The sequence below is a fragment of the Glandiceps talaboti genome, chromosome 23 (assembly GCF_964340395.1).
Source record: "Glandiceps talaboti chromosome 23, keGlaTala1.1, whole genome shotgun sequence".
Classification (NCBI taxonomy): Eukaryota; Metazoa; Hemichordata; class Enteropneusta; family Spengelidae; genus Glandiceps; species Glandiceps talaboti.
Genome location: NC_135571.1, coordinates 12855753 through 12881045, shown reverse-complemented (window position 1 = coordinate 12881045; position 25293 = coordinate 12855753). Strand labels below are relative to the sequence as shown.

Sequence of the window (25293 nt, the reverse complement as noted above, 5' to 3'; positions counted from 1 at the left end):
TTCTAGTGTTTAGGTACTTCCTTTATCATACACGTGTAAGGGGTTTAACGTTTTGTGTGAAAGCCTTACAGGAAGTGACGTCATATTAAGACACTTTCTGCCAAGATACTTGCTGCATATGTTTTCACCATAGTAACACATTCTCGCAAACCAGAGTTATTATTCCAGTGGGAGGCTCGTGAAGAACGTTGCCGTAAAACAGGCCGTGGTTTGCGACGATGTAGTGACAATGCACGTTTCCTTTCAGTGTGCGATTATACACGGGCCATCATAACAGATCGTGGAGGAGTAATCGTATCCCATGAATCGTACCCTAATGGTCGTTATCCTAATGATGCTCTATGTGTGATGGCCGTAGTTGGTTCTCGTTTGTATGACAGAGTTTATCTAGCATTTGAAGAAGTTAATCTACAGTCTGTAATTGGTGAGTGGGGGCGCTGTACTTATTATATATATATATATATATATATATATATATATATATATATATATATATATATATATATATATATACACACCTCAAAACTGGTTGTGTGATTGTTATTGTTCGTTCATTCGTTCGTTCGTTTGTTTTTTTCTTTTATTTGTCTGACTGACTGACTGACTGACTGACTGTCTGTCTGTCTTACTCTCTCTCTGTCTGTCTGTCTGTCTGTCTGTCTGTCTGTCTGTCTATCCATCTGTCTGTCTGTCTGTCTGTCTGTCTGTTTGTTTGTTTGTTTGTTTGTTTGTTTGTTTGTTTGTTTGTTGTTTTTTTGGTTAATCGATTTGTTTTGTTCGTATGTTTTGTAGATAATGATGACACCTGCCTTGGAGACAGTGGTGATTATATCGAAGTTATTGATCGTAATCTGTTTATCCCATCACTCCTTGGAAGACTGTGTAACAAACAAACAGACACATTCACCTCATTCTACCAAATACAGATACAGTTTATTACGGATAGTACTCAAAGTGAAGACCAAACAGGCTTCAAAGCAGTGTATGCAATCTATTACACAGGTAGGCACGGATCATTGTCATAAACCATGGCCTCTTCTACTTTTCCAAAGTTTCTGAATGGCTAAAGTCCTTGGCCAAGATTTGAACAACAATTCAACCTGTCAAAGCAGCTGTATCTAACAGGATAGAGGTTACAATGTGAAGACTTAAATATATAGAGGCTGCAATGAATTATATGATCCCAGGAAGTTATAGATAGGGGTTTTGCTGAGGTCCATGCCAGAGGTAATAATATAAATTGAAGGGATGTTATATGTAATGTCATACATTAGTTCTTCTAGACAGTATAGTGTTATATTTTTATTGTTACTTTATTTTTAGACCCACTTGGCTGTGAAACTGGTGACTTTCAATGTCGAAATGATCGCTGCATAGCTGATTACCTGGTATGTGATGGACATAACCATTGTGGTGATAACACAGATGAAGACACAGGTTGCGGTATGCATTTATGTAATAACAACCCCCCCCCCCTCCCCTCCCCATTGTTTACATACGTCCTGGACTGTGTACCATATCTAATAGGAGTTTGTATATATTTACTTCCATTATCATTCCGTGACCATGGTTACATGTTTATACATGTATTAATACTAACATTAGTCTAGTTCCTATACAGTATCGTTACCATTAAACGTCGACTCACAAATTGGCATCCACACTATACTAACATATACTTCAATATTCTTGTAGGCCAAGCAAAGCCTGACGAACCCTATGACAACACCACCAGTTCATATGAAGATGAGAATGAAGAGAGTACAAACAACGTTAACACGGGGCTAATTATCGGCCTTACTGTAGCTATTGTTGCATTTTTGGCAGTGACAATATGCTTGATTATGACGAGGTTATGTTCTGATCCATCACAAAGAAGTCTGTCATTGGCGAGATTTACTAATATACAAAAAGCTTGGACAGAAGACAAATAGTAAGTATGTCTGAAACATATATATAATTATGAAAAAATAAAACACAGTCCAACAATTCACGCCATTTCTGCTAAGAAGTTATAATCGTTAGGTTACAGATATTAAGACTCAACAAATTTTGTATCATCCGACACTGTCCAGGTAGAAGGAAAGTGTGTGTGTGTGTGTGTGTGTGTGTGTGTGTGTGTGTGTGTGTATGTATGTATGTATGTATGTATGTATGTATGTATGTATGTATGTATGTATGTATGTATGTGTGTGTATGTGTGTATGTATGTATGTATGTATGTATGTATGTATGTATGTACGTACGTACGTGTGTGTGTATGTATGTATGTATGTATGTACGTACGTGTGTGTGTATGTATGTATGTATGTATGTATGTATGTGTGTGTATGTATGTATGTATGTATGTATGTATGTATGTATGTATGTATGTATGTATGCATGTATGTATGCGTGCTTCTGCCTACCTGCATGCTTGCATATATTATGTGTATGTATTACGTACGTACAATATGTAGTTATATGTAGTTAGTAAAGCATGTATATCTATCTATCTATCTATCTGTCTGTCTGTCTGTCTGTCTGTCTGTCTGTCTGTCTGTCTGTCTGTCTGTCAGTATAGTGTGCTGGTTCAATGGAAGAGTTTGAAAATAAGTGATGTACATTATTTCTTGTTTTTTGTTTTGCAGTGCTACGTCGGATAGCATGTCCATTTAGCTACAGATTTGTTGTCTCAGCAATTTTTTCCAAATTAGGAGCCCAGGATATTACGTTGACAACTGTATTTAGACTGCAGTAGAGACAATTATGGACTGCTCCAAAGACAATTGTGGACTGCCACGAAGACACAAATCCGGTATAAAACTTGGTATTCATAAGATGGCTAAAGTATCAAACAGGTGGTTATGCCAGACAGCAGTCAAAAGAAATGTATATATAATCAGTAAAAACAAAGGACCAAAACAAAAAGAAAGTGAGGGCGCCATATATTTCACAGCTACAACCATCAGATTATCATTACATTTTTAGGAACCATAGTTGGACTTACGACAACGACAAACCATCCCCTGGGGATGGTATATCGAGATATTTTGACCAGTGAACGAAATACATGCACGAGCGATAACGAGTGCATATATTGAGTTCACTGGTCAAAACCGACTGGTGTGCCATCCTCAAGGGTGGTTTATCGATTATTATGTTATACCAGTATATTGAAAAAAAAATCAGAAAGAAGAGAAGAACTAACAATTTATGGTCTCGGTTGCCCCCCCCCCCCCCCGAATAATTTGCATAACAATAAAGCTGCTTTCAAGATATGACCATAAACGCTGTGTGTCATGCAGTGGTTGGGTTTATTTTTTATCTCCTGCTTGGTTCTAGGGATAATCTGTACATTGATTGGGACAGTTATTCATAAAATCACCTGTTTAACTTAAGGTATTACTTGAAACGGCGTGTATACGGCAAGCTCTGCGGCATGCATCGCGACTCGGTGGCGTGACGTGTGAGGAGATATATGGCAGCAGGTAGGGAAGTATAAGGTACGGGGTTTCGTCGACACGTCCGGGAGATGACGTGTCGAAACCCCGTAGCGTATATTTCCAAAGCCAGGCAGCAGTTTGTTTACATGTATTTTATGGGAGTTACGTTTTTAGACTTTCTGCCATTCTGGTTTGTGGATTTCCTACTCGGATTGATGACTGATACTAGGACAGGATTCCATACAAGTTTCTTATTTAAATAATGGTAAGTCTGTCATTGTGTGTTCTTGCACTTTATAACTTGCTCATCAAGTTCAATTTATGACATATACACATACAATACGTACCCTTTTCCGCGTCTGCAGCTGCGGAGTCCAGAACCGTGCATGCCTTGACCTTAGTAGTAGTACGTGTATAGGCGATGATTTGTACAAAATACGCAATAACTCGGCTGCTTTCGAAATTTCCCTCATAATTTCCCATAAACTACTCAGTCTCGTTTGAGAAATTCTTCCTCTGACAATTCGCTGAGTTCACTATCGCTGCAGACTGAGCAGACTGCAATGTTCGGAGCAGACGACAAACATTGAATGCCAAAGTAGTTTGTAAACATCAAAATCTTGGACGCGTGCCAACTGTTAATTATCACGCGTTTTAATTAGACGTACTAGTTTGATGTCTAGACCAATCAGATTTCTCGATATACGCCAACAATATACTGGTATAATAATATTGAATCTAAATATTCAGGATACGGTTTGTGTTCAACTGTTAGCAATGCAGCTACTTGTCTAGTCTGTAATTCAAAATGTCATGTACAGTTATATGTGATGTAGGTACTAGCTGTGTGTAGAGGTGTAGCCCCCGCAGGCTGAAATATGTCTACCTGCCAAGTGGTCTAGATCTCGTCACACAGTCAAATCCCTCTGGTCAAATTCAGTACTTTTCATGGATACAGCCAGTCGTCTAAGCTGATTGGTTGAATAGGTCACATGATGCCTATATTATGTTAATTATTAGTGTCATAGACATGGCAGAGTAATCAAACACATAGTGGTGCATTGTTTTATAGTATACAGATTTATATATACATAGTATAGATATAGATATTCATAGCAATTTATGTGTTTTTGGTATTTTCATTTACTAATGTGTATTTGTGTATTAAATTTGTTTGTTGTTACGTCACAAAGATACCATGGATACCAAATACCCAGATAAAAACTTTAGGTCATGTTAGAAGGATTCATCGTCGCAAACCACGACCATTTTACGGCACCGTTCTTAACAAGCCGGTTCCTACTTTTATTTCGAAGTGTAGTGGTAGAAATAATAACTGGTTTGCGAGAATGGAAGGATTACTCACCAAACGTTCTTTTGGTGACATCACAGACAACTATTTGCGACAGTGTTCTGAGGTGGTATTTTTAGTCTGTACGGAGAATACCTCTGAAATTGTCCAGGAGGACAAGAAGGGTATTGGGAACCCATAGCCTCCAACGAGTTATTAGAGACAGAATTTAAGTTGATGATAATCAAAAGCCAAAGAGTGTGACGAGTTTAGAAGATGTTGAACTTGATCAGACTTTGTTTTTCTGCATATATCGCGCTTGACTGGTAAGGCACGCCGTGACTAGGCTGGTCGCCCTCACACATCGGAGGCCGGTGAGGGCGGAACAACACGATGTGTCTCTTAATCTTACAGTCTAAGGTTACAGCAGCTATTTACAATGTATCTATATTACAAGTCACTCTCAAATACTTACAAAACTCAAGATCATTTACACATATAAGCTTACACTTTTAAAAATACCGTCTACTTTTCACAGAATATTATTTGTTTTTTGTTTTTTCTAAGTGTGGATTTTGTAAATATACTTTGTGTAATAACTTGTATTAAAACCGTCCATACATCAGGTGTTACAGTATACATACATACATAGTGGTGTTATTAAATATATAAATACATGTACATATACTTATTGTTGTACATATGTTTCTTTCCTGGCTTGAAGATGCCATCTCTGATTGTCTGTCTGTCTGTCTGTCTGTCTGTCTGTCTGTCTGTCTGTCTGCATGTCTGTCTGCATGTCTGTCTGTCTGTCTGTCTGTCTGTTCGTCCGTCCGTCTGCATGTCTGTCTGTATGTATGTATGTATGTATGTATGTATGTATGTATGTATGTATGTATGTATGTCTGTCTGTCCCTGTCTGTATGTCTATCTCTGTCTGTCTGTCTTTCCGTCTGTCTGTTTGCTTCGAGTTAAATTATCTTTTAAAAATTCTTATAAATTGTCAAGTAAATGTCGATGTAATGTTCGACGTCGTCCAGGTATAGCAAGTAAGAGCGACTCCAACTTCAGAAATTCCTTATCCATGGGTCTACCCCACAGTCACTTTTGAGCTAATATTCTATTCCAGGATGGTGATATTCTAGTCTAGAATTATCATAATACAACATAATTATGGTATTTACGATATTCAAAAAATGCCGTTACCGGTGACTGTTTCGGACAAGAGAAAGGTCACTTTTTTAGTTTCAGTTTCTACCCATAGACCTGTTGGTGGAGAGTTTAATAGTCCTGCTTACATGACGGTGCACGAGTCTGTATTACTGACTGGGGAGGGACAATTGTCAGAATCGAGTCCCGAATTCCTCCGTATGCAAGCAGGACTAGTGGAGAGTCTATGGATTTGGTCTACCGTATTCTCTCAAGGCAGACGATATCGTACAGAGGTATATGGTTTACGACGTCGTTGTACACTCGTGTTTGTGTATTATAATACTCAAGGTAAATGTACACGTACTTATATGTAGGCCTACACTATATTACAATTTCATTCTTAACACTTGACCAACATAATACCCCAGACATAATACCTGTCACGAATACAGTGGTTGCGCTTCCGGACGCTTTTAATTTTGAGGGGAAAAAGATTTACATATTCTTTAACTAGTCACAATGAAACTGTGAATGACGATTAATTTATGATAATTTATTCATACATTTTGGTACGTAATTTCTGATAATTTATGCCTACATTTCGATCCTCAATACATGCATTCCATGTTTTCGCAAGCTGTCCGTTTAAATAAAATTCCATCTTTCTTTTTTTCAGTGACAATGTAAATGTATGTTTGCATTTTTCGACATTTTTTTTTACTCTGAGAGGCTTGCGGGGGAAAAATCCACAATCATAAAGCGCGCGTTCCATCCTCGATAGCGTTGTTCGGCTGTGTGTCGTATTTTATCGGAAGAACATCCGAGGGCTAGCTGATAGACTAGGTCATACATTGTCCCCCCGGGTCATTGTCGTGTCAATGGCATATCCGCTTCCACATAATTACAATCATCACCGTCTTAGAGGGTATGACCCCCATAACTTACTATCAGTTTTCCAGGCAGCATGGCGACGTCAGCAATGCAGGTAGTTCTCTTCGTGACCGCAATTATTTCTGTGACTACAACGATCACCGACAGCAATGCAGTCCGAAAACTTGAGATGGTGAATCTGGTAAGCACGGTTTTATCGTCAGCACGTTTGAAAGTCAAAAGAAAGTCGTAGCATAGAAGTTAGTAGAACTAGAGGAGTGGCAATACCTCGAGTCCTATACTAATCACAGGCACTTGTGGGTTTAATATTCTATTCAAGGATAGTCAAAGTAATGGCGTTATATTATTAGTTGCATCTGCTTAAACACCAGTGACGATATTTTTTCAATATTCATAAATACCTATTATTTTGTATATTATAACCATATCCTTGAATAGAATGTTAGCCCACAAGTGACTGTGGTATTAGTAAACTAGTCACGCTTCTCAATTTTATCACAACATGTATTATATATGTGTACTACACCGGTTCATGTGGGCTTTGAATTTGATTTATAACACACATGACTTAAATATAACTATCAAAATTATCCTTGCATCGACCATGGAATAAGATGTTACTGGAGATATACAAAACGATATCAGGGAGCCTTCCGTAATTACAGACGTGGGGGGGGGGGGTCTTATTATCCTGAAACCAACCAACTTTTTTACTAGGACTGTGACATCCAAGATGTAATGCCAAGTGTTAGTGCATCAGTGCAAAAATTTTGTCTTGTGTATGAGACTAATATGTCTGAGAAATATTTTGTTTCTTTGATTTGTAGATTTATCGTCATGGCGCCAGGTCACCATTCTATATATACCCCACTGATCCAATCAAAGAAGAGTCCTGGCCACGAGGACTTGGACAATTAACAACAGTGAGTAACAAATTAGTCTAGCGCAATCCGTAGCAATTCAAATCTCAAGATCTCTCTTTATGTCGAGTCTAGTTACTATACATGTAGTCGTTCTCACTGATCTCTTCCTAACATCTAGTCAAATGGACAAATTCAATCGAAAATCTAGCTAAATCTACTGCTGGGGAAGAGATGAACAGTGCATGTCAGTAGTAATCCATCACACACTGACAGGTGGTTGTAATTGGTTACTTCATTGCTCAATGTTTACTACAAACTCAACCTCCAGTGACATAAGCACACAATAACATAATTACGTTTATATCACCACTCCAATAACATAAACAAAGTCTAAAGCTGTTGGTGGTAAAAACAGAATTCGGTGCTAGAGAAATCCATTTGACTAGACAGTTGAGATGATCATAACTTGTATATGACTAGATTATTTACATCTATCTTAGTGAGAGGCTCAGATGAAATTTCACATTTAAACGAAGTCACCCACAGTCTCGTCTGGATGCCAACTGTGGTTTCTAAATCACAGTTGGGAATTGTGAGTGGACGTTTAGTGGTAACGATACTGTATAGGAACTAGACTACCCAGTGTTTTATTTAAGGGCGGTAAGTAGGTAAAATCTACCGGGGTTCCCCACCAAAATTATGATACATTGCATGGGAAGCACTACCACTTTTACCTCTTTCCCCCTTTCTGTTACCGGGGTTCCCAAACCTTAGCAAAAACACTGCTACCCACAGTCATTAACATAATAACAATCATGTCGTTGTTAAGGTGAAATGCCCCACAGAATTCTGCCCAATGATAAATTAGTGTTTATTCCAGGCAGTTGTCAAAATATGGTATATTTGTAGGTAAGGATGCTACTCTGTACACCATTGCAACAACTGGGAGTTTACTCATTCACATGAACAACTTTTGAGATTTCTGATTTCTCACTGAGCTAGACTGGGTAAAGAGATGATTCAATGCCACATGTAGCATCTAGATGGCTAACAAATGTTTGAATAAAATCCAATGTTACTATTTATTCACTGTTACCTTATAATATTTGGCCTGCATTGTCCTTGTATGGCACATACCTGTACCTGTATGTACATGTTTTCATTTGAATAGACCCCATGGCATCTACATATAGTGAGTGTTTTATGGTCTGTGTAGCCACTGTAAAGTTAAACATTTGAATATATAGATATTTACAATCTACCAAATCAACACAGGGAATTGGTGGCATATAGATTAGATTAGATTAGATTAGATTAGATTAGATATAACTTTATGACAACCATGGCATAATGAAAATTGAGTTCTATTTGGGTACATAATTGTAAGAAAGATATTAAAGCACAATGCAATAAAATAGAATAAGGTTATAAATATATACATGTATTTTAAAAAACAATTTTCTTGATTAAATATTTTTACATGAGTTTAGATACATACAGAGAGCAATTATCATCCCCAAGTTCTGTTTTGATTGCATTATATGCAAAGATAAAGGTTCAATAAAGATGAATTTAGTCTAGTATGCGGTACCATTACCATTTACACCTCCACTCACAGTATATAGTCAAAGTCTTTACTCTAGAAGTCCTGAGATGCATGAGATACAATTTAAAATTCATCCACAGCCATCCACACAGTCATTAACATCATATCTTTGTTAATCAATCACAAAATTCTAACCAATAACACAGTCCCTCATAAAGTTAGTGTTTATTGGGGCAGTTACATGTATGTAATGTCCAAAGTGGGGTGGTGTGGTGGTGGTGGTGGTGGTGGTGGTGGTGGTGGTGGTGGGTGGGGGGGGGGGGGGGGGGGGTTGAGGCCTAACTAAAAGAATTTAACTTTGTAATTTTTCGACATTGAATTATTTATCTTTTCCCTTTTTGACTTCCCACAAGTTACCATTGATAATAATTCCTGGTGATTACTTATTGTTACTGAAATGAGAAGTTGCTTCCTGTCAGCAAGTTGTTACATGTTACAGTGTGTGAAACAATGGCCACAATGTTGAATAAATTAAGTTATTCAGGTGTTATTTATGACCCAAAATCTATGTAACATTGTAAGTTGGTAGCAGTAATCAATACAAGTGTACTATAAAAAACAGAAATAAATCTGACTGAACTTTTACTTTAAGTTGATAGTAGTAATCAATACAAGTGTACTAAAGACAGAAATAAGTCTGACTGGACTTTTACTTTTAGTTGATAGCAGTAATCAATACAAGTGTACTAAAGACAGAAATAAGTCTGACTGGACTTTTACTTTAAGTTGATAGCAGTAATCAATACAAGTGTACTAAAGGTAGAAATAAGTCTAACTGGACTTTTCCTTTAAGTTGATAGCAGTAATCAATACAAGTGTACTAAAGGTAGAAATAAGTCTGACTGGACTTTTCCTTTAAGTTGATAGCAGTAATCAATACAAGTGTACTAAATGCAGAAATAAGTCTGACTAGACTTGTCCTTTAAGTGGATAGCAGTAATCAATACAAGTGTACTAAAGGCAGAAATAAGTCTGGGGTGATTACAAATGTATATCCACATAACCAGCCAACAATTAATGGATTCTCACTTAGCTAGTTGAGTTGACTCTGAGTTCGGTTAAATTTAGGTCAGGTACAATGGGGTTTTAGAGTCGACTTATCTTTTGTGTCTGACACAAAATTCCATTTTGATTACTTAAATGTATTTAGTTTCCTACATAAGGAGGGTTCCAGGGTTAAAGTTCAGGGTTGCTGCTAAATAATTGGAACAAATGAAGGCTGTTCAGTATTAGGATGATTTTGGTATGTGAGCTGTGTCAGGTACAAAAATTCAGTGTGAATGGAGTCCCAAATCCAGCTTATTAGTTTTACTACTTTATGCTGGCTCAGAGTGAAACTCACACTTTTAGTCTGAATATAGTAAATATCACCCACTTGTTTTGTCTACCACAATTATGTTAGTTTGTATCCATCTAAGTTTGCTAATATCTGGATTTCTGTTTTAATCCTCTCAGACAGGAACAAGGCAGCAATTTTCCCTGGGTGACTTTCTTCGATTCCGGTATATATACCGGGAGAACACCACATTGTTGAATAATACGAAGTATCAACCAACTGATATATACATCAGAAGCAGTGATATTGACAGAACGCTCATGTCAGCACAGGCCAACTTAGCTGGACTCTTTCCACCACAGGGAGATGAGATGTGGTTTAAACAGCTTCCATGGCAACCCATTCCAGTACATACTGTCCCAAAGGATGAGGATATGGTAAGTCAGTGAAATAAAGCAATATGGCAGTTTTCTCACAAGAAATAGTGGATGTGGAAACTGACATCAACTTAAAAAGACAATATAAAACTATTCTTCCAATCTGTAATGGCTGCACATCACAACAATGGAAAACCTGAACTAGACATTCACACATGAAAAAAATATGTAATAAAATAAAATAAAAAATCCACCTACCCCACCTATTCTAAAATTGAGCGAAATCGGAACCACACTATTTTTTGTATTAGGCCTTATCATAAGACTCCTATATATAACACGGACTCCAGTAAAATGTTTTTTCATCATTATACTTTTTCATAAAATGATTCTGGTAATTCTCTTTTTTTTGTATCTTAGTTATTAAGACAGTATACTTATGATTGTCCTGAATGGCAGAAGTTACTGGATGAATACAAAGACAGCGAAGAATATCAAAATATGGTGAAGATGTACGCAGTAAGTATCCACACTTTATGTTGTATATTGCAATGTTCTCCCTACTATAGAGAATCACGGTGCTGTAACCGTCCTCACCTCCCAGGCCACCATGCTTCAGCTGTGCTGTATTCCCCCCACTATAGAGAAGCACGGTGCTAACACCATCCATGCAAACCAGGCTGCCATGCTTGGCAGGTTTCTACCGTGCTGTATTCCCCCAACTATAGAGAATCACAGTGCTATAACTGTCCTCGCCAACCAGGCCACCATGCTTGGCAGGTTGCCAGCCTGCTTTAAATGTGTTCTAGCATCCTTCATCTTTAGTAGTAATCTTTGAATGACAAAATTATGATAACACTTTCACATGAAGAGAAATGACTGATCACAAAATCCGTGTGTGTATGTGTTAGATGTAAGCATGTCAGAGTCTTTTTCAATGTTGAAGACATGCATGTATTATATGCCAATCATTATGCAAATTATCATGTTTTATATGTAGAGTTCTATGCAAATTAGCCACCATCCTTACAATCTACATGGAGAACACTTTATTGCAATCTTGCCCAAAAATGTATAAGCTCAGCTTGTGGCCCTTTAATTAAGAAAATAGTAGTTAGGAAATCTTTACAGCAACTTGTTGATTTTTTTGTAGGATTTTGTGAAATATGTGAGTAAGCAAACAGGACAGACCAATCTAACATTTGAAGATATTGAATATGTGGAGGACCCTATCACTTGTGAGGTAAGACAATGATCTGTTATATATAGTGTGTGTGTGTGTGTGTGTGTGTGTGTGTGTGCGCGTGTGTGTGTGTGTGTGTGTGTGTGTGTTAGAATTTTCTTTGCATTAATGATTTGTATTATCTCAAATAAAATGTAGTATAGTGTCTATGTACATGTGGGTTTGGACAATCACAGTTAAGAATAATTATAGAACTGTTCAATCAATCAGTCCCCCAACCAATTAATCAGTCGGTCAGTCAGTTAGATTGTGGTGCGTACAGAAAACACTTTACTTTGGTGTTATGGGTTGTACTTGATATGGATTGTATAAATGATTGTGGTGCATACAGAAAACACTTTACTTTGGTGTTATGGGTTGTACTTGATATGGATTGTATAAATGATTGTGGTGCATACAGAAAACACTTTACTTTGGTGTTATGGGTTGTACTTGATATGGATTGTATAAATGATTGTGGTGCATACAGAAAACACTTTACTTTGGTGTTATGGGTTGTACTTGATATGGATTGTATAAATGATTGTGGTGCATACAGAAAACACTTTACTTTGGTGTTATGGGTTGTACTTGATATGGATTGTATAAATGATTGTGGTACATAGAGAAAATGCTCTACTTTGGTGTTATGGGTTGTACGTGATATGGATGCTATAAATGATTGTGGTACATACAGAAAGGCTTTACTTAGCTGTTATGGGTTGTACGTGATATGGATGCTATAAATGGTTGTGGTACATAGAGAAAATGCTCTACTTTGGTGTTATGGGTTGTACTTGATATGGATGCTATAAATGATTGTGGTACATACAGAAAGGCTTTACTTAGCTGTTATGGGTTATACGTGATATGGATGCTATAAATGATTGTGGTACATACAGAAAGGCTTTACTTAGCTGTTATGGGTTGTACTTGATGTGGATGCTATAAACGATTGTGATGCATACAGAAAACAGTTTACTTTGGTGTTATGGGTTGTAATTATTTGGGGTTCTTTTGTTTCAACAGAGAGTAGATAACCGTACAGCTGATATGCCAGAATGGACAAAAGTGGATGGTGTATACGAAAATATGACAGCAATTACCAAATTCCTGTTTTATAGTGCTTATAAAACACCACAAATGGCCAAACTGAAAGGAGGTAAAGACTTCTATTTACACTATAAACTTAAATCAAGATGCTAATTATGAACAAGATTAATTGGGAGTACAAGTAGTATTGAAGAAAACTTTTGTACAAACACAAATACACACACACACACATACACACACACACACACACACACACACACACACACACACACACAAATGTTATCCGAAACAGTAAATTTCCATAAAATCCATACTGTTTAATTTCAAGTGTAAGAAATGATCACATCCTCATTTGCATATCATTTGCATGCAGGTATGTAATAATGTTTTCATTATTGCACTACAGTGTAAATACCACTAATATGTGTGCACCAGTGCAAGTAATCTCGGGTACATATATAATAATTTATTACATGTATGTGTATACTAAACATTTTAAGGAAACCAATATTTCGCCATCAAGTGTACAACCAATACTACATCATGTTGTAATGCCAATTGAAGAATTGCATTAACGATAAAATGATACTAGAATTTTATGTCAGTATTTTCTTTCAAGTGAAAAAAGCTCAGGCCAAAAAAAAAAAAAGAATTATATCTGGTCAGGACAGTCTGTCTAAAGTGGTGCAACGTCGCGATTTTTTATTTAGTAATTTTAATTTTTTGCTCCTCAACAAACCTGTCACTCAGTCTACTATTTATGGCAGTTACTGTTCTTTTCATTTAGTACTTTAGAGCAAGTGCGTATGTTGGGCAGATGTCATTTGCTTGTTCTTGATTGGCTCTGCAGTTGTCTTCACTGTATAGGGAGGGTTATTTTTGTATTTCCCCTCAGATCTGCAGAGTGCATGGTATAGACAAACACACACAAAAACTGATGTGAGGGTATTTAAGTGATGCATGCGCTGACCAGAAACAGTTCTTTTTATTTTGGGCTTTATACAATCAGCTTGCGTTGATTTGATGATTGTTTTAAAACAAATTTTCTTTTCCATTATGTATTTCAGGAAATATACTGAGACAGTTTGTTGAAAACATTTCAAATAAAACTCAGGGAACTCCACTCATGCCTGCCACTCCAACAAAGATGTTTATGTATTCTGCAGTAAGTTGTAGTTTCATTTGATTTGGCAGTCTTGCTAATAAATCTTATTGTAGAACCTGGTAAAGGCAGCCATACTTAAAGTGATCATATGGATGAGGGTTGGGTATTTATTTTGGATTTTTAATTTATAAAACAATTTTAGCATGGCATCCTACTTGAAAAATCATGAACGGAAAACAACATATGCAAAGTCATTATTTGTAACTAGATAAATTGCAAATAGCTTTTTAAAAAAATTTGTTAAAAGTTTGTTATTGTACATACAATAACAAAGATTTTACACATTTATTAATCTTGTACAATTTATTGAGTTTCATACAAGGACTTGGTCTATGTTGTTTTCCAATAGGAAGATCTAGAAAATGTTAGGAAAACCTAAAATATGATTTCCTGAAAGAAGAAAACCCGTAAATTTTTAATTTGTATGATGTTTGTGTAATATTTTTTAATGTTCCCCTTACCTTTCAGCATGACAGCGTCGTTGCTGGTCTTCTTGTCTCTCTGAATGTCTCTAATGGTGAAATACCACCTTTAGCTGGTTGTGTTATGGTGGAACTATACAAAGAGATAAATGGGTGAGTTCTGTGTAGATGTACATTTATTACTAATGGTGATTCACTAACTTCAGAAAGTTAGTTAATGCATGTATGAATGAATATGAATGGAATGGAAATTTCTTATTCTACAACTGCCGACATCAGACCTTGGACAAACAGAACCTGTTACAATCAGGGAAAGGAAACAACTGAATTGGATTAATAACACTTGGCACAGCATTTTGAAAGTACCAAGACAGTTTTATGGCCACTTTACATAATAGTTCACATTCACAAACAAATTTCCAGTTCACCTGGCATTTCATGTACACATAAAGAGGCCATAAAGTGGTTCTTATCAAATGATGGAATGTAATACAAGTCTCTGTACTTTGTGAGTTTGAACTATTATGTAAAGAGGCCATACAACTGTTCTTATCATATGATGGAATGCGATACAAGTTTTTGTACTTCCAACATGTGGAGCCAAGTGTTATCAATCCAATTCATTTGATAACTTTCCCTGTTTGTAACAAATTTCATTCGTCCACAGTCTGATGTCGGCAGTGTTTTGCCTCGTGAAATCTACTTCCTCTCACATCAGCCGTACATATTGGAACAATCTTCCTTTCTATGTCTGCTACTCCTAGTCTCTAACTTCCTTCCGCCATTCTCTCAAGACCATTTCTTAAATCTTGGCCGTCTCCAGTTGTATTGCTGGTCAGAATTCCATATTATAACGGATTCCTTTAAATTGCAGGAATTATACTGTGGAAATCCATTATCGAAATGACACCAATCCTGAGGATATACAGCTGGATCCAGTTAAACTAACCATCCCAGGTTGTGAATTTGCCTGTCCTTTGCCAAAATTTTTACAAATAGTAGAAGGTGCATATACTGATAATCTCAGTAGAGATTGTGGTAATGAGATTAATACAACAGGATTTGGATTAGGTGAGTCTAAAATAATGAAGCATTATGTTAAATCCTGGTCTATTGGGTTTGCCATTGGGTTGGACGCCACAGCTTGGCCATTGGGTCAAGCCATTGGGTTGGACGCCACAGCTTGGCCATTGGGTTGGGCCATTAGACTGTGCTCCAGGGCTTGGCCATTGGGTCAGGCCATCGGACTTGGCTCTTCGGCTCTGCCATTGGGTTGGGCCATTGGACTGGGCTCTTTGGCTGGGATCCTGGGCTTGGCTATTGGGCCAGGCCATTGGGCTATGCTCTTGAGTTGGTTCTAGGCCATTGGGCTATGCTCTTGAGTTGGTTCTAGGCCATTGGGCTATGCTCTTGAGTTGGTTCTAGGCCATTGGGCTATGCTCTTGAGTTGGTTCTAGGCCATTGGGCTATGCTCTTGAGTTGGTTCTAGGCCATTGGGCTATGCTCTTGAGTTGGTTCTAGGCCATTGGGCTATGCTCTTGAGTTGGTTCTAGGCCATTGGGCTATGCTCTTGAGTTGGTTCTAGGCCATTGGGCTATGCTCTTGAGTTGGTTCTAGGCCATTGGGCTATGCTCTTGAGTTGGTTCTAGGCCATTGGGCTATGCTCTTGAGTCAGGCCACTATCAAAGATGCAAGGCCATATTCACTTTATCTATCAATACCAACAGAAATGTTATATTACTAAGTTTCAGACACAAACTAAAACTATTGTCGTGTCATGTTGATACAACAGTGATAAGCTACTGAATTATAGACTGTGAAAATTCTCCTCCACAGTCTATGATTGAATGGACTTTGGTTTAATAGGCCCTTCCAAAATTTGCCATGGTGGCGCTCTACTTCCTGTTTGTATGTACATTGGTGGTATACATGGTATAGGTTACTTGGTTAATCATAGAGCACTGCTGCTTTCCTCAATGTCTGAACAATACGAAAAATATCCCTGATTTACACTTCAACAGAATACCAAGGGACAAAGCTCTTAAGAAACAGTACTATGAAGTGATGATACCCCCAATTTGAGCGAGGGCGCTGTATTCTCAATTTCCTGTTGGCCTATTATAGTCTCAGTAGGGGAGACTATAATATTTGCAATTTGCGTAAACTTGCAGTGTACTGTTTGGGACTTCCATGTTTACACTATCTTGATCACAGGCTGATTAGAATCACACAACAGAGGAATATATCACCCACTTGTGTAATGTACCACATTGAAGAACAATAGATTTAGTTTATGGCTTTCTTAGAAAAACGAAGGCTCGATCACCAGTGTTGTAGCTTCATTCTGTTTTTGAATAAATCAAGTTTTTTGACTATAGTCTCTTTTTGTTTTCTCCATAGCTCTGATCATTGGAATATCTGCAGCACTAGCCGTTATCATCATCGCTGCTTTGTTAGGCATATATTGTAAATGTCGCAAGAAGAACCCGTACTCAAGATCATTGAATAATCCCTATGCATAATCGTTCCAAGAAACATAGCACAGTACAGACCGTTTCTGTATGTATGTGTGTATTACATATCTTTATCAAAGTTCATTTTTCACTGAGATTCTATTCTTTCTATTACGTTGTCACAAAACTATGCAGTTCATTTCAAATGTGTGTAACTAGACTGCCTGTCACTTGATTGTTTGAATAAATACAAGCGTGTATTGTAGTGTAGGATGATAGAGAGGTTTAGATGCGCGTATTTAAGTGTGTTCTATACGTGTAGCGTCATAGTCATGTGATTTGGAGCAACTCAGGCGTTCTGTATCAAACGACGCTACGTCAAAATGGCGGTCTACACGTAACTGTAATTACGTGTTGAGTTTTTGTCATTTTCGTCCATTAAATGTCATATTTTTTATATCAAAGTTCGGAAGCATAACTTTAAACTATTGTTTGGTTTTTGGTTTGGGTAGTCGCAGGAAAAATGGCAAAAATACGGACAAATTTAGAAAACAAAAGCATGAGTCTGGCCTTTTGGACAGAAGATGTCAACGTGCGTGTTCACATTCCACTGTTTTTCACTTTTGTGTTTAGAACGCATAACTAAACACAATTTTCTATGCGTCATTACTTGTACGCCTGCATGACAATGCTCTCGTACGTGTACGTGTTCTAACGTGTATCTAAACCTCTCTATTATAGATGTATGTTTACCTGTACTGCAGCTCTGTAGGTCAGTGTCTGCAAGATCATGAAGTTAGAATTTGTGACTAGTTCAAAATGTTCAAACAGAGGCCATTATGTAGATTACAGTCAAATAGACAGACAGAATAGTTTCTGCTTCTGATGTTAAGAACATTTGTTGTCAACAGAGAATTTGCAATCCAGACTGAGCATGCCCAGACGCAAAGGACTGTGGGATTATCTGTGGTTATCGTAATAACTTATCTGGAGCTACCGATAAAATAAACCTCCCACAATGGTCAGGGTAACTATGCATTGATTATTTGTGGTTACAAACAATGTAACAATATTGTTTACAATACTAATTGATTAGTATTTATTATCCCATTTCCCATGATGCAACATTCAACATGGCGGGTTTGCAAGTTCCCAATTGTGTGTACTTTGATAAATTACCAGACTTTGGCTGAAAAAATATTGTGAATAATTTGATTTTCTTATTTTTACATGATGTTTCAATATTTTGTATTTTTGTAGTCTTTAGTATTTACCTGATTGGGTGACAATGGTGGATGAAATCCTTGAATTTATAATTATCATGAATTAAATTATTAAAATAATAACACATGGTGTTTTGACGAATGTCTAGTCTTAGATAGTATCTTAATTGTGAAATTTGTGGACTTTTAGTTTTAGTTTTATTTGACAAGATTGTGTATATGTAATTCTGATTTAAGATTTTTTGTATTTTATGACAGCTCATACAACATTCACACTGCACTATGACCTTAGGGTCATAGTACATGAACCTTAGGGTCATAGTTCATGAACCTTAGGGTCATAGTTCATGAACCTTAGGGTCATAGTACATGAACCTTAGGGTCATAGTTCATGATCCTTAGGGTCATAGTACATGAACCTTAGGGTCATACTACATGAACCTTAGGGTCATAGTACATGAACCTTAGGGTCATAGTTCATGAACCTTAGGGTCATACTACATGAACCTTAGGGTCATAGTTCATTAACTGTATGGTCATAGTACATTAACTGTATGGTCATAGTACATGAACCTTAGGGTCATAGTTCATGAACCTTAGGGTCATACTACATGAACCTTAGGGTCATAGTTCATTAACTGTATGGTCATAGTACATTAACTGTATGGTCATAGTGCATGAACATTAGGGTCATAGTTCATGGACCTGAAGGTCATCGTACATGAACCATCAGGTCCTTGTTTATGAACCTTGGGTCACAGTACATAAACATTAAGGGGATCATAGTTCATGAACCTTAGGGTCATAGTTCATGAACCTTGGGGTCATAGTACATGAACCTTAGGGTCATAGTTCATGAACTTTGGGGGTCATAGTTCATGAACCTTAGGGTCATAGTTCATGAACTTTGGGGATCATAGTACGTGAAACTTAGGGTTATAGTTCATGCACCCAGAGGGGTCATACTGTCAGGGTTGCGTTGGTTATAATTATCATAATGTAATAGAGTTAGGTTATTGATATGTATGAATGTACAAACACAATTTAAAGGAAACTGAAAGATATTTTAATTAGGCAAAATAAAAAAATTGTGTGTTTCCAATAACCCATCCCATCCTAGTTTCAGCCTCCGACCCTAAACAATATTGTTTAACATTTTAAATAAAAAGATAAGAAATTCTTTGTCTTCTTGACCTTCATGCACATCTGTTTTCTCACAGAAGAGTTATTCTGATTGACATTTCGTTTGTTTTTGGGTCAAAGCAATATTTTTCAAAAATAAAAACCTTTAAAAAGATAAAATAAAATAAAATCCCGACCTACCTGCCTGCCGTATTTTCCGAGGCCATTTTATTGGATACACACAATTATTTAGTTTTTTTCACCTTAGTAGGTGAGATATGAGGAAAGGTTTCAAACTGTTCTAACAGACAGAAAAAAGACACTTACAAAAGTTGATGATGGCATGCTTTACTGTTATATACTAGTAATTCTTCAGGTTTTTATACATATCACAAATAAAACAACTGAAAACTACATCTGTGTCTTTGACAATTTTCATATGACATGTTTCTATCTTCCATCTTTGATTGTAAGAAGTAGTGTATGTCTGTCTCTATGTAATAATATCCACTTATTAATACACATGTGATGTTGCATTGACCAATCATGACCGAGAATTGAGTTTATGATGTGTTATAATATCCACTTATTACCTGGCTATGAACCCACTAGTAGATGTCTATTACCACAAGGGTTGTTATGTAGTAACTGTTTCCTAAGGCTTAAAACCAAGTCACATTGTCCAAACCTGAATGAAGGAAATTATTGGCCAATAATGTCTATTATACCATGCATGAGCCAGGTTGAACAGAAAATATGGAATATATACTCTGGTTGTTCTACATTATGACAATGTGTGTCTATGTCATGACAATGTGTGTCTAAGTCACTGTTCTACTGTGTACGAAATATGAGTCAAAACGTTCAAGATTGCCATTACTTCCCCCAATTTTTCTTTGATGTTACTTGTGTTGGTATAATTATGTTATTCTCCAATATTTTTCTACATTCAGTCAGAAAATACTCATGACGTAGTGACTCATATTGACAAGGCCCCTTAGGTCACTCATATTTTCCTACACTTCTAGTTTGCCTTTCCTTCATAGATACACTCAGATATCGCTTTGTACAGCGATGTGTCTGCTGTTATCTTGTCAGGAACCTTCAAGTTGCGAACCTTTTCGACTAACTTCCATCCTTCATCTGTCTTTGCTCCAAGCTCTGTAAATTCAGCTCTCATAACGTATTGGAAAGGGCTTCTTCGTTCATCACTGAATCGTTTGTACAATCCAGCATTTGAAAAGCCTAGGTCTGCATTTTCTTTAAAACTTGTCAGTCCAGTCCAATCCTGCCAAGTAGCTTCCAGGTCTTCCAGATTAGCGCCCTCTGTGACCTGAATGAGAAATGAAACATTGCAAATATTGCCAGATCAACAAGGTAGCCAGATTTGATGTTTTTATGCCCAATGTATCAGTTTTAACTCTCTTTTTTTGCATCAGTACCTTCAAACATGATTTCGAAAAGACAAATAATGTGATTTTTTTTGTCAAAGATCTATAAAGTTTTAAGTTAAACCCTTTGCATCAGTCAGAGTGACGTACAGAAGGTCTGTTGTGAATGTTGCTTTCTATAGTTCGTTTTTTGAACTCAGGCAATAATGGAGACTTGTACATACGGACTATAGAGAGTTAACATACATGATAAATTCTCAAAGAGGTTTTTAGAGAGAGTGTCGAGAACTAGATAGTTCCCATGTGATATTGAAGGTTGGGTCTAGTATTCTTTGCATATACAAGTATAATAGTGATTTATATGTATATGTTATTTGCCAAATACCGTTCCATATCTTGCTGCGAGAGGTAATTTTTCCGGTAATAACGGAGAGCCGGAGGCGAGCCGTTATACCGGAAAAATTAACTCGAGCAGCAAGATGTGGAACAGTATTTGGCAAATAACATACTTATACGTCACCTGCGACGATGAATTAATTTTTGAATGTCTAAAAATGCTGTTTCATTTTAAATAAAATCACTTCCGCGTTATACTTTTGAGCGTAGTATCATCCACCACTCCGATAACTGCAATGCGGTTGTTTACGCGTCAGCCTTAACTTTATCATCCAATCAGAGTGCGCGTTTGCTCAGTAGTATGACGTATTGTTTACTATTTGCATATCACTCAGCGATATATTCAAACTTATAACCATCAGCTGAAAAATGAGTGCGTCTTTGTTTTGCGTACTGTATTCCATTAAATGTACAAAAATGTTCGTGATATGCTTTCTTGTTCTAGTTAGGCAAAAACTGCACCCTCTGTGGTGGTAATTTTCATATCCTTCATAAATTTAGGAATTCATGTTTACGATCGCGTGACGACCGCGAGTTCGCCGTCACTGGACTTTCGCCGTTCTGTGTGAAATGTTTGGCTTTTTCCCTGTAACATGAAAAGTACAGTTCAAAGACTTGTTACAATTTATACAACGGTGATATTGTGTTCGGTTGACAACAAATTTGGCATTGGAAATGCTGGTTATAGCTGTATTTCTAGTTGTCTGCTAGATTTGTTTACAAGGGGACGTGCAGTGATCACGTGATACAACAAGCAAAAATACGGCTGTTGGAGGCTGTTGGTGAAAAATACGCCTGTGTATCTGCAGGGCTCTCGACCAATCAGAATGCGAGATTGGTGACAGGTGACGTATAATATAATATACATAAACAGCTGAGAATTAAAACACTAATTATGCAAACTAGCTACTACTAACTAGAATAGAACAGACACACGCGTACGTACATACGTACATACATACATACACAGACAGACACACACACACACACACACAGACAGACAGACAGACAGACAGACAGACAGAAGCATAACATAACCTCCCCTTACGGGAGGTGAAAACAGTATTGCAGAAAACACTGGACAGTTGGGAAAGGAAGGTATGTGTTTCCCCCAACCCGAGTGTCGGGTAGTGTGGATGGGTTTATTGAAGAGCCAGGAAAACTAAACTTCACACTCCAACTTCTAGCAAAAAGTGTCACTTGATCATGTGACTGAAAGTGTATGACATCATGAATAATTTTGAGCTCATTATAATACTATAAGCTAGGTAATGTACATCAATCCCATAATGCCTGTAGATTTAACAGTGTGTTACTTCATGGATCTGTTATTGAGATCTCCATGGTTACTTATAGTAGTAATACCTTATAATTGGTCACCAAAAACAAGGAAGTGTCTTTCTTCGGTAAATCAGGTGACATCGGATTTCCATCAGCTGTTGCCAACTCCTGGAAACCTCCTTAGGAGAGTAAAGAATTAACAATTACAGAATAATTCTACTCAAGGATGTAGACAAGGAATAAACATAATATTAATGATATCAAGACCACAATACAATCCATAACACCAAAGTGAATCGTTTTCTGTATATACCACAATCATTTATAGCATCCATATCAAGTGTAAAAGTATACTGTTTCATTTACTATTACAACCCATAACACCAAAGTGAAGCATTTTCTGTATATACCACAATCATTTATAGCATCCATATCAAGTGTAAAAGTATACTGTTTCATTTACTATTACAACCCATAACACCAAAGTGAAGCATTTTCTGTATATACTACACTCATTTATAGCAACCATATCAAGTGTAAAAGTATACTGTTTCATTTGCTAATCGACCACATTAGAAAGGCCACAATAACATTGCGTAATCTAGATTTGTTCAGTATGCCTTTAACCCATTATATATTTGTAGGGATCTACTAGACATTTTTATACGTATGGTAAATTACGTCATCAGATCGTTTTTTAGGATCATATATCTTGCTACCAGGTTGAGTTCAGTCAATTCCAAGTAGTGGTTAGATATGCTTCAAAGTAGAATACTGCTAATGCCGTTTCAATATGCAGCAGATGTTACGTTCACACAAAAAACGTCTAAACTCAGCATGTGCCCCTTTAAGCAACCACAGACAGATACCACATGGTAGGGCGATTCCAAGAAAGGGATAGAAGAGCGTCCTCAACGGCTAATCTCTCAGTCTAAAGTTATCCACACGCGAAAACGGCTGCATACTATTGTCACTACTTTCATGGAAGGGGAAGGGTTCCGAATGCAAGTGTTTAGACCTACCTGGGTAAGCAACATATCCTTTCTGTATTCCATCCTTGATTTCACTAATCCATTCCGGGGTAGCTAGCTCTGGACGAAATCCAACGAATTGATCATTTGTGAAATGCCCGTAGTTAAAATATAGATACTTGGAGGCACCACCTTTGGAATGGAAAAAACATTATTGCCATTTCTTCGAAGACTTGTTTTGTTTGTTTGTTTGTTTGTTTGTTTGTCTGTTTGTTTGTCTGTTTGTTTGTCTGTTTGTTTTGTTTGTTATAACCATGCATTTATTCGTTCAATAATCTTTAATTGCTCGATTTTTTTTCGAAAATCTATATTTGCAGACACCATAAATTCTCTACATTTCATTTACACTTCACGGAAGACATCATAGTCGACAAATTCCGGCGCCACAGTTCTAAATTTCCATTACGCTACCGCTGAAGTACATGTACTTCGTCTTGGTTACCCAGCCTCTTGTCGTTGAGGGCGGGGTTGTAGCCGATCAACGGCAATATACTGTGTAACCGCGAGACTACTGAAGTACTTTGTTTATTTTGCTCAGAGCAAGCTTGTACTACCCAAGGTGAAGCTATCATGTTACAAGGTCACTTGAGTATACATGTGTAGACTGACTTCTTTGCCCTAATTATTTTACCTAACCTGTCTTGGAAGCTAAATAACGGCCTTTTAAAAAATAATTTTTAATCATATGCATTCTGAAAATTGATATTTTATAAACGGCAGCGTCAACGAGTTGTAAGGCAAGAACCCCCCCCCCCCCCGAAGCTTCTGTAGTCGTCAGTCAAATAGTTTCTGTAGTGTGACGTCACAACAGGCCTTCGGGTCGTGACCTGCTCCTAGGTCGATATTAAGAAAATGTGTTCAGGCACGTGTCTGTGGTTAGGGTAGGACAGTCAAGGGAGATATTTTCTTCAAAGTTACAACTACGAAATTGTAATAATTGTCTAGAAGTGTGCACTAGGTAGTACCACAGACAAGTATAGATTGTCTGTGGTAGTACAATGGAAGTATATTTATTATATTGATTTATTGCATCCCTTTTGTATCAGGGGCTGACTAAGATTGTTAGGAGCAGTACTAACAAACAATTAAAATACATAGTATATAGTGTATAGTAGGTTATAGTATATAGTATATAGTATGTAGTAGGTTGTATTTGCATGTCACAGTATACCATGTACCACAGACTTCTTTCTTGTCTGTGGTTATACTCACCCGATTGATCCAGATTCCCATGGAGTTGTGTCCGTATGAAATTATCTAGTGGAAGTAGAAACGTCTCAGTTGTTCCTCTCCAGCTCTTCAGGAACTCTGGCAACGTCTGTTTGCCATAACTCTCAAAGAAGTTGAACAGAGTGCAAATACGTCTGGACGCCATGTTGCAGAAGAATTAAATGTTTCGTGTAGGGTCTATGGTTGAGTTTGACACAAAAGTGTTGAGTGATCTCATTTGCAAATCATTGAAACCCAGACAATAGAGGGGAGGGCAAACACATGTATATATGGCACATTGTGATACAGAGCCTTTAAGCAAACACAGACACTGCTCGTACGATTCCTAGACTGAATTTCAAAGTAAACAAATGCATAATGAATAGGTGTGTGTGTGTGTGTGTGTGTGTGTGTCTGTCTGTCTGTCTGTCTGTCTGTCTGTCT

At 37.2% G+C, this 25293-nt stretch overlaps 3 protein-coding genes across 3 annotated transcripts in view; 2 read left to right on the top strand and 1 right to left on the bottom strand.

The window, feature by feature from the left end:
- The window catches only part of LOC144452758 (tolloid-like protein 1), a 7833-nt gene extending 4660 nt beyond the window's left edge, over positions 1 to 3173 (top strand). Inside the window, exons 5-9 of the mRNA XM_078143908.1 lie at positions 248 to 424; positions 793 to 1002; positions 1324 to 1443; positions 1696 to 1933; positions 2631 to 3173. Coding sequence (XP_078000034.1) covers positions 248 to 424; positions 793 to 1002; positions 1324 to 1443; positions 1696 to 1933; positions 2631 to 2658 — 773 coding nt within the window. The 3' untranslated portion in view covers positions 2659 to 3173. The remainder of the gene's footprint in view (positions 1 to 247; positions 425 to 792; positions 1003 to 1323; positions 1444 to 1695; positions 1934 to 2630) is intronic.
- A 3659-nt stretch (positions 3174 to 6832) lies between these two features.
- LOC144452757 (prostatic acid phosphatase-like) lies at positions 6833 to 18738 on the top strand. Its single transcript, XM_078143906.1, has 11 exons — positions 6833 to 6940; positions 7587 to 7682; positions 10684 to 10941; positions 11302 to 11400; positions 12035 to 12124; positions 13133 to 13265; positions 14224 to 14321; positions 14790 to 14896; positions 15618 to 15814; positions 17144 to 17302; positions 18108 to 18738. The coding sequence occupies exons 1-10, from the start codon at positions 6833 to 6835 to the stop codon at positions 17263 to 17265; spliced, it is 1308 nt and encodes a 435-aa protein (XP_078000032.1). The 3' UTR covers positions 17266 to 17302; positions 18108 to 18738.
- Positions 18739 to 19886: 1148 nt separating this feature from the next.
- On the bottom strand, positions 19887 to 25039 carry LOC144452881 (uncharacterized). Its single transcript, XM_078144080.1, has 4 exons — positions 24853 to 25039; positions 23632 to 23772; positions 22694 to 22788; positions 19887 to 20874 (listed from the first exon to the last, which is right to left on the bottom strand). The coding sequence occupies exons 1-4, from the start codon at positions 25013 to 25015 to the stop codon at positions 20566 to 20568; spliced, it is 708 nt and encodes a 235-aa protein (XP_078000206.1). The 5' UTR covers positions 25016 to 25039; the 3' UTR covers positions 19887 to 20565.
- Between the last annotated feature and the right edge of the window lie 254 nt (positions 25040 to 25293).

Coding starts and splice junctions, on each gene's coding strand:
- LOC144452757 (XM_078143906.1), top strand. CDS start 6,833: ATGGCGACGTCAGCAATGCAGGTAGTTCTCTTCGTGACCGCAATTATT. Junction 12,125..13,132: donor AGGACCCTATCACTTGTGAG/GTAAGACAATGA, acceptor TTGTTTCAACAG/AGAGTAGATAACCGTACAGC. Junction 14,897..15,617: donor CTATACAAAGAGATAAATGG/GTGAGTTCTGTG, acceptor TTTAAATTGCAG/GAATTATACTGTGGAAATCC.
- LOC144452881 (XM_078144080.1), bottom strand. CDS start 25,015: ATGGCGTCCAGACGTATTTGCACTCTGTTCAACTTCTTTGAGAGTTAT. Junction 23,773..24,852: donor TGGGAATCTGGATCAATCGG/GTGAGTATAACC, acceptor TCCATTCCAAAG/GTGGTGCCTCCAAGTATCTA. Junction 20,875..22,693: donor TTTTGGTGACCAATTATAAG/GTATTACTACTA, acceptor TTTCTCATTCAG/GTCACAGAGGGCGCTAATCT.